Here is a 9,727-nt window from a genome sequence, read left to right as displayed (position 1 = left end):
TGCATCCTGGGGCTCCTGTGTCTGACTCTGATGGGAGCATGGCACAGGATGTGCAGGAGCTGACTCCAGGACACCTGTCCTGCAGGTCAAACAAGGGGCAGCCAGCCCTCCAGCAGAGATCATCTCCTTGTGAGCAAGAAGAAGTGAACTGAGCTTACAGGCAGGACCTGGGCCCCAGGGGTGCCTGTTCCCAAGACAGAAACACACTTGGCACCTCTTGGCTCCTGCTAAACCATATTACTGTCCAGGGAGGCAACACAGTAGCTCCCAGAGGGGTTGGGCTGCTTTGTCATGGGGTGCTTGCCTGTTTGAATGGAGAAGAGACTGCTCCTTGGACACATGCCTGGCAGCAGAGCTGACACCCCAGAGGGAAGGGCACTGGCTTTCCTTTCAGGGGGACATCAAAGCCTTAACAAGGGTTTGGGGGTGCCTTGTGGCTCTGCAAATGGGAGCCATGCCTTGAAATGCCTCCAAGGGAAACTGCTGTGAAATGTGGGCAGGCAGAAGGTAATGGCCCAGATTAGACTTTGGCTAAGGCACAGGACATGACCCTTGGGGAGGGAGTGTGGCACAGAGCTTCGATAGCCACGCGTGGCAGCTGCTCCTGAGGCTGCACAGCTCCTCAGAGCAGGGCTCACACCCCAGAGCAGGGCTCAGACCCCAGAGCAGGGCTCAGACCCCAGAGCAGGGCTCACACCTCAGAGCAGGGCTCACACCTCAGAGAAGGGCTCAGACCCCAGAGCAGGGCTCACACCCAGAGCAGGGCTCACACCTCAGAGCAGGGCTCACACCTCAGAGAAGGGCTCAGACCCCAGAGCAGGGCCCAGCACCTCAGAGCAGGGCCCAGCACCTCAGAGCAGGGCTCACATCCCAGAGCAGGGCTCAGACCCCAGAGCAGGGCTCACACCCCAGAGCAGGGCTCAGACCCCAGAGCAGGGCTCAGACCCCAGAGCAGGGCTCACACCCAGAGCAGGGCTCAGACCCCAGAGCAGGGCTCAGACCCCAGAGCAGGGCTCACACCTCAGAGCAGGGCTCACACCTCAGAGAAGGGCTCAGACCCCAGAGCAGGGCTCACACCCAGAGCAGGGCTCACATCCCAGAGCAGGGCCCAGCACCTCAGAGCAGGGATCACACCTCAGAGCAGGGCTCACACCTCAGAACAGGGCTCACATCCCAGAGCAGGGCTCATATCCCAGAGCAGGGCTCAGACCCCAGAGCAGGGCTCACACCTCAGAGCAGGGCCCAGCACCTCAGAGCAGGGCTCACATCCCAGAGCAGGGCCCAGCACCTCAGAGCAGGGCCCAGCACCTCAGAGCAGGGCTCAGACCCCAGAGCAGGGCTCACACCTCAGAGCAGGGCCCAGCACCTCAGAGCAGGGATCAGCACCCCAGAGCAGGGCTCACATCCCAGAGCACGGCTCACACCTCAGAGCAGGGCTCACATCCCAGAGCAGGGCTCACACCCCAGAGCAGGGATCACACCTCAGAGCAGGGCTCAGACCCCAGAGCAGGGCTCACACCCCAGAGCAGGGATCACACCTCAGAGCAGGGTTCAGCACCTCAGAGCAGGGCTCATACCCCAGAGCAGGGCCCAGCACCTCAGAGCAGGGCTCACATCCCAGAGCAGAGTTCACACCTCAGAGCAGGGCTCACATCCCAGAGCAGAGTTCACACCTCAGAGCAGGGCTCACACCTCAGAGCAGGGCTCACACCTCAGAGCAGGGTTCATACCCCAGAGCAGGGCTCACATCCCAGAGCAGGGCTCACACCCCAGAGCAGGGCTCATGGACACTCAACAGCCACCACTGGGAGCTCTGGACAAAGCTTTATAGGAGCTGTGCCTATCGTCCTCTCCTTCTGCAAAAGGGTAATTCCAGCAGCTCTTACCAACCTGAAAAATGAATTCTTCCCTCTTCCTTTTTTTCTAGGCTTTTTCTCCTTTCGCATTTTTCTCTTCTCTCATCTGACACTTTTCAGTATTCATTTTCTTCTTTATCATCTCCTTTTGCTATATCATTTTTCACCTCTCATACAGTTTCCTCACTTGTCACTCTACTTCTTTTCTCAAAAGCATGGTATTGGTTTTTAAAAATGTTTACTTGTCTTGTCCAAATCCTCTCCATCATGCTTTCCCTGAGTTCCCTCGTTGCCTTTTATTTTCCCTTGCAGCTGCTTAGCTGCTTTTGCCTTTTGATTAAACATCCAGGATGTTTCTCATCGTCCTCAAGCTTCTGTGTACAAGGTCTGTGGCCACAGGTCTACTCCTGAATGGGGTCTGCATTCCAACATTTCTTTCATCCTCAGAAGATCCCAAGCCCCAGCTTCCATTTGGTCACGGGAGATTGACCACAGGTCAATTTTTATGCTATGGGAGCCTATGCAATTATAAAGGCAGCTAAAGACCAATCATACTGTAATATTGAATTTAGAAATACTCATAAGTAGTTGTGATCCTGAGCAAGAAGAAAATTGTTGCAACATGTTTCAGTTAGTCATAAATTGCTTTTGGTATGTTTTGGTCAATAAATACAAAAGAAAAAGGTGTCTTCACTGGTTTTTTTTTGCCATGGTAGTAACATTTCTGACAATTCGATTTCCCTCCAGTAATTTGTTCCTATTTCTGGGAAAATCTATCTCATTAATATTTATAGGAACAAGCTTACCCATATTTTTTCAGTAACACTGCTAGGTAACCTTAAGTAATTCTCATTGGTGTGGCTTCATAGAAAAGAAATACTAATTCTGTTATTTATAGTTGCAATGAGTAAACTAATTAACACTTAGCAGTGCTTCTGGACATACCTACCTTCTTGCCTTTCAACATTTTGGCCACTACTCAGTTTTCTTCATGTTATCACTGCCTTCACACTAGCTGAAGCACCCAGAACCATAACTAATTTGACAGAGGGAGATGTCTAGTGCTACATGAGGAAGGGCTATCCATGCCATTGCCTGTGATGTGATATCTCCAGTTGTGCATCTCCAAGTGACATTGGCTCTGCTTCCACTGTATCACATTGACAGTTCACACCCTGCTTGTTGTTCAACTGATACCATAGGAAAGCCTTTTTCCACCTGGTTGGTAGGCTGCTTTTCAAGTTTCTCTGACTGGATGTCTGCACTGGGGTTAGTTCTGATTACAGACAGGACTTGCATTGAAGGGATCTCACTTGAATAACTCTGCTGCATCCTTAAAATATTGACATTAACTATCAGCCTCTAAGTCAAGGTGAACTACAGCTCTGTTCATCTTCCAGTTCTTCAGGCCAAGTTTCAGGACCTGGTGGGCCATACTGGTGACCTGACACAACCCATAGCTTAGTTTTAATGGCCCTATAAACCATTTTTTCCAATACAAATATGAAACTGCACTAACATATGGGCTCAGGTACTGTGCTCCACACATGCTCAGGGGCAGCTGAGAAAGATCTCAGATTCTTTCCCAGGAGACTTCCCAAATGCTCATGAACTTGATGCAAGCATCTGGAGGGTTTTCACTCACAGAAATCCAGGACTATGTGTCTGCTTGAAAGCTTCAAACCACATTTATTGTAAATTCATGGGAAAAAAAAAGAAGAAACCACAGGCTGGTAAACTATTACATCTCAGTGTAAAGAACTTGTCCAGTTATGTGCAATCAGATATTGACAAGAATATCTAAATAAGCAACAACTTCTCAATATAAATCTCATTAAATAAAAAAGAAAATTATTTCCATATTTACAGATTACAATGGAAATGGATCCTTAAAGCATTATTTTGTATTTAGCAGGTTTATTTCTTTGAAATAAAAGAGAAATGGCTTGAATCTAAGAGTGTACTTTGGAAGCAGCTTTCTAGACAGTCTATGTTATCACCAGTGAAAGGACAAGCAGCCTCCCCTCGATCACTGTTCTGCTTGTTCTGCCATCCAGGATTTCACCGAAGGGCTTCTGGTACCTCCACCTATGAAACAGGGAAGGGAAGGGCATTCATTACATTTGCTGTACAGTCTAGATGGCAAAACACCTGAAATTCCTGCAGACATACACTGCCAAGAGCTCTGTGCTACACATTATCTCCCATAACAAGACAGAGCCTGGGAGAGTACCCCAATTTCTGTCAAAATCACAGTCAGACAGAAATCACTGTGCTGAGAAAAGCCTAATCAGAGGGAAGCCTCCTCCCAAGTGCTTTATTATGATCACATTGCTAAGATTTTTTTTTAACTAACTATGTGTACTAAAATTACTGAGCTTGTGCTATATTTGGACCACAATCAGTTACTGACCTAGGATCTCTTACTTACCCGCCTTAATTGCTTTATGCTGCTTGCCCGAATTGCTTCCATAAGGTTGTCATGGAGAGACCTTTGTGGGGTGGATGGCCGGGTGGAGGGTCGTGAGCCTTCCTCTGATTTTCTGTCTGAGATTGATTTTAAAGAATCTTTAATTTCTTTCAATATGTTGTTCTCATGTTTTCTGGTTTTTTTGCCTTTTTTCTTTTTCTGTCCATTATGCAAGGCTTTTTTTGAGCTTTCTTGCTGTTTGATGACTTCAGCTATATTCCTGGTAGGTGCCTTCTTCTCTGGAAGAAGCGGAGGAGGGGGAGGAGGAGGGGGAGGTGGGGGAGAGGGGGGAAGGGGAGGGGGGGGTGCAGGGGCTGAAGGCTGACATTTCACTGGCAGTGCTTTCTTAGGAAGCTTTGGGGAAGACCACGGTGAGCTTTTAGGTGACACATAAGGTGAGGACCGAGGTGTCCCCTTCTGCAGAACTTTGGTCTTTGGATTGATAGCTCCGTCACAACCTGACTCCTGCTGCCGCTGCTCCTGCATACGCTTTTGCCTTTGTTTATCCATATTTCTTGTCAGGATACTTGTCATGCTCATTCTTGGGCCAGCAAGGTCAAAGTGGTAGCCCAGCTTTACCAGAGTGGTGTTCTCTTTCAGCAGTTTGACTATGTCCATTTCCACCTGGCTGCCCATGATGTGCCTTTGATTGTGGAAGCGCAGTTCTGTTAGAACTTTGTTGTGCTGCAAAGCTCTCATGATGGCCAGCACGCCTTTGCCTGTGATAAAATTTGACTCAATATTCAGACTTGTTATATGCTGATTAACCTTTAACATACCAGCAATAGCTATTGCCACGTTGTCATCAGCATGGGTGTTAGCCAAGCTGAATGACTTAACCATTGTGTTGTCCCTCAGGGCTTGAGAAAATTGTATAAGCATCTGTGAAGTGATGTTTTCAATGTTGTTCAGATTGACCTCTGTGGTGTCAGGGTCGTTGCTCCTAACTTTTTCCAAAGCATCTTCAATAACTGTTGGATTTCCACAAGGGTGGATGGCACTGCTTTTTGAGCTCCGATTATCACTGTCTTTTCCATCATGGCCATTAAGGAAGCTTTCATTGTCCTTTGCACCATTACACTTTTTGTGTCTGACATGGTCAGAATGCCTGCCAGCTGCAGCATTTTGCTCTTCCTCATTCTCATCATCACTCTCATCTTCATTTTCCTCTTCATCTTCTTCTTCATCATCCTCTTCAGTATACGCCTCCTCAGACACTTCACTATTGCTTTCTGTGAAACATTCTTCTTGAAGTTCTTCCGAATTGTCCTCTTCTTGCTCAGAATCCTGAACAGGAACGTAGGTGTGGGTGTTAAACATGATTGAAGTAATGGAACTGCTGCCTTTTAGCACAGGAACAATTATACTGTCACTATATAAATTAACATTGAAAGCTAAAAACAAACAGATGCAGTTAGGAGAACAGAAAAATGATTCATCTAACACCTATACAACATTATTTCTTTTACATTCTTTAGAAAATGCTTAGCATAAATTGCAAACACTCTACCAATGTCAGTGATTTCTGCCAAGAGACAACTTGATACAAGGTATTATGACACGGACATACTTCAGGTTTTCTATGTGTTGGCATGTCTACAAGGGGATATAATTTGGATACTTGACAGCAGAAACATAAGACAACAATTTCAGAATGAACATGAGCAGCAAGCTTCTTCATTTCATGAGGATTAGACATCTCAGACTCCCTTGCATATGTTAGTATGTCTAAAAAATTAAAGGTTGCCATGTTTTAAAATACAAATAGCGTCTGCATGTGTAGTCTTGTATACCAGCATGCAAAACAGTACTACTGAATTACAGAATTCATGTCAAAAATTACAGAATTGAATTACAGAAGTCATGTCAAAAATACTTTGGATGTATTGCATGGGCTGCACATACTAATAAACTATTTGTGAAGAAAGGTTTGAGGTGCATTCCCACAGGTAAGATGTAACCACATGTCAATAACCCCTGAATTTCTTTGTGTTTGTCAGGAGCTAAGCTGGTGCCCACCATCAGCTGTCACAGGTCAGCCACCACACTGAAAATTGTTATAACTCATTGTCTACAGAGCAAATGCATTGTTTTTCTGAAACACGAGGTTCTTTTAGTGTGTTTGGTGGGTACCAGGAAGGCAAATTTGGAACCATGCCTCAAAGGTCTGCTTGCTGCCTTTAGCAATTATGGTGCCTAAAGAGAACTCTATGCAGAGGAGCAGGAAAAGGTCTCTACCACAGGAAAGACTCACTCTTCCCATGGAGGACTCCAGCAGTGTGATGGGGATCTATGGGGTGTTACAGAACCCAGAATCTACAACCAGCCTTAAACCTCTTGCTCAAAAGGTCTTCCATGTCATGTTTTGCCTACTGGAAAAACTATAGGTACACATTTTTCTTTACAATTGTAAATGTAAAACTTTGGATGAATTATAATTGTTCTGTAAGCACTACTTTAGCAATACTTGTGTTTTAATCTCTGTAAAATACTAGATTGTATTTTGCAAAGTGAGTACACTGTGCAGAGACACAGTGATTCTGTTTCTGGAAAACAAAAGTGTTACTAGCAGGGCAGCCTATTTTTAGACAACCTGTGCAGTTTTAGGTTTGCTTAGTTATCTGTCTCTGAAAATAGAGACCTGTTAAAATGCAGGGTACTGTTTCACAATTTTCAGTAGGATTCTGTGCTGGGACATATGCAAAAAAGATGCTAATTGTAATGTTTGCAGAACTGTGACTCTTAATGAAACAGGACATTGAGTTGTTTCTGCCTGATGTTCCTGAGCATTCAGTACTTGGGATCTTGCAGGGTCTGATTGCATTGGCCTGCACACAGAGGTCTTGTAGGACCCAGCCCTATTGCTTCTCCTGTAGAACATGTGCAGCAAGGCCCTTATGCTGAGAGATACTGTGCTACCTATAGGCTTATTATGGGATTAAGATTTGTATCTGTATCTTCCATATATGTGTAGAGCTTTAAGACTTGAAAACAGCAGGTATCCAAAACCCTATCTTCATGGCTTTGGTTTTATATCTTGAGGAATATATACTACAGATGAGCAGAAGGAGGTGCCTTTAAATTTACTATTGATATGTGTAGTGATGTTAAATTAATAAAAACCTACTTGATTTTTTTTTTTTGAGTGACATTTCTGAGGTCAAAGGCAGAATTTAGTTGCCTGTCAGGTACATTTTCTGGTGTCATAATAATCTGGATGATAATTTTGAAATTGAACATGGAGAGACATACTCTTACTGTAGCAGCACTGTGGCACAGGACTGCTGTAGGCAACCTGTAGGGCTTCATTTTACTTTTTGGGAGTAATATAATGAAAAGTTAGGACTAAGAGAGTCAATGCTGAGGTAAATATCTTGGGAGGACAAGTTATTCACCCTAAAAGGCTATCTGCAAATTGTTTGCCTTTTGGACCAGCTGATCTGTCACCACTAGCTATAGAAGGAGCATGAATAACCATCTTAGATAAAGGTGCATAATTTCCAGACAGTTGAAAGCAAGAAAATTGTTTTCAAGGACCTTTCTCATTGCCATCAGTGGAGAGAGTCTTTGCAACGTCTATATCAGCATATCAACCTTTTATTATTTAATGATGCATTCTGGAAGTTTTTTCTCAGATCAAAAAGTATAGAATCTTTTGCCAGGACTTGGAGGTATAGCCAGTACCCATCATTAATGCTGCATATACATGGAAAAAGAAAAAAAAAAAGATCCTGCCATTGCATAAGATACAGAGCTAGATCTGTTCAGCAGGTTTTTTAGAAGTGCCCAGGTTTTGAGTTCCAGGCTAAGCTGGAAATAAACATTAATCTTGCCATTTACTCTCTAGGACTGACAAACAGGGAGTGAAGTCGATGTCTGCAAACTGATACTAATGGTCTGCTGACAGCTACTGGTCTCTGCTCTTGCCTGCAAAGACCTTATACCTCCATTCACAAACAAGAGAAAATACTTACATGTAAAAACATCCTGGATATTGCAGAGTAATTTAATACATCTGACTTTCATCTAGGAAGATATTTTATCTAATGTATAAACTGCAATTATTTCCTTGCAAATGAAATAAGCTCCTACATCAAGGCTGTTAGAGGTTCTGAGTTCAGTTTTGCCGTCTTTGCCTTTATTGTATTACTTTCTGCTTAAACATGGGAAAATGTGTCTCTGTAAACACAGTAAAAGCTTGGTAGGATGCAGTGCTTAAAAATCCCCAAGTCCCCACTTTGCTTTGAAATTACATGGAGCCATCATGAAAATAGAAGTTGCTTTTTGGTTGGGCTCAGTCTCACATACACTTTTAGCAAGGATCAGGAGTGCCAACGTGGACATCAGCTGAGACTGAGAGTGCTCACTGCTTGCCAAGACTAAGCCCTTCACTCCTGCCCAGCTGTACTCCTCATTTGCAGTTCAGGAAATGGCTTTTATTACTAACATTTTTATTTTGGGGAATGAGTTGCCTAACAAACACTACTGATTGTTTTTTTTGGGAATGCAGTTAAATGGTTTGACTGATGACTCTATCCACTTTTTAGATAATGTACAGCTGCCCTCTGACTACAGTTGCCAGAAGACTCCTGACCCATGCCAAGGATCCTCAGCAGGAACAAAGCAACACAAGCTGCTGACTGCAACACAAGCTGCTTTCTTCCAGAGAGCACAAAGCCTAGCATCCGCTTACTCAGCTTCTGACATAACATGTATTCAAAATTATCTTCCTTACATGTTTCTCAGCAGTCAATACTGGTTGTTTTTAAGGAAAGGAAAAGGCACTATGTGTAGCTTTCTTAAAAAATCAAATACTATCCAAAAGCCCACATCTTTAGCTATTAATAATTTCTAACATGCCCTTTAATTTTTGTTCTTGTTTTAATCACTAACAATAGTTTTTATGGCACTTTCTTCTATTCTGAACTGAGCACTTAAGGTACCTGCAGAGAGAGCAAATACTCTCTGATCTAGTACTCAGCGCTTTAGCAGGCACAGAGGTATGGCTAACAATGTTCTTAAAAATGCCACAAGAGACTAAAAAGAAATTAACTCAGTCAGTGAGATCATGCCAATGCAGAATAAAACCAAATATTTATAGGAAAGAGCAAATGCCTCAGCACCTTACCTTTTCGCATGCACCCAACCTCTCTTTTTCCAGGAGTTTCTTGGTCTCCCTCTCCCAGTAGGCCATCAGTGCTTCCCTGCTGAAAGTCCCTGTTGGGGTTTTCTCTGTCAGGCTCTTCTGCCGCTGTCCCACTGGAAGGTTACGGTCGGGCTCTATGTCCTCCAGCTCCCGCTCCAGCTCCTTCAGCTCCTCTTCAGTGAGAGAAGCGAGGAGCTCATCTTCATCAATGTCTTCATATTTACTGAGCTCTCTTCTGTACCCAAAGGTAGACAT

General features: G+C 44.4%; 1 protein-coding gene across 1 annotated transcript; it reads right to left on the bottom strand.

Annotated features, from left to right (window-relative positions):
* Positions 1–3,917: 3,917 nt before the first annotated feature.
* LMOD2 (leiomodin 2) lies at positions 3,918–9,727 on the bottom strand. Its single transcript, XM_066550376.1, has 3 exons — positions 9,455–9,727; positions 4,288–5,604; positions 3,918–3,944 (listed from the first exon to the last, which is right to left on the bottom strand). Exons 1-3 carry the CDS (start codon positions 9,725–9,727, stop codon positions 3,918–3,920), a joined length of 1,617 nt encoding a protein of 538 aa, XP_066406473.1.

The sequence above is a fragment of the Molothrus aeneus genome, chromosome 5, assembly GCF_037042795.1.
Source record: "Molothrus aeneus isolate 106 chromosome 5, BPBGC_Maene_1.0, whole genome shotgun sequence".
Lineage (NCBI taxonomy): Eukaryota > Metazoa > Chordata > Aves > Passeriformes > Icteridae > Molothrus > Molothrus aeneus.
This window is presented reverse-complemented; position numbering and strand designations above follow the sequence as displayed.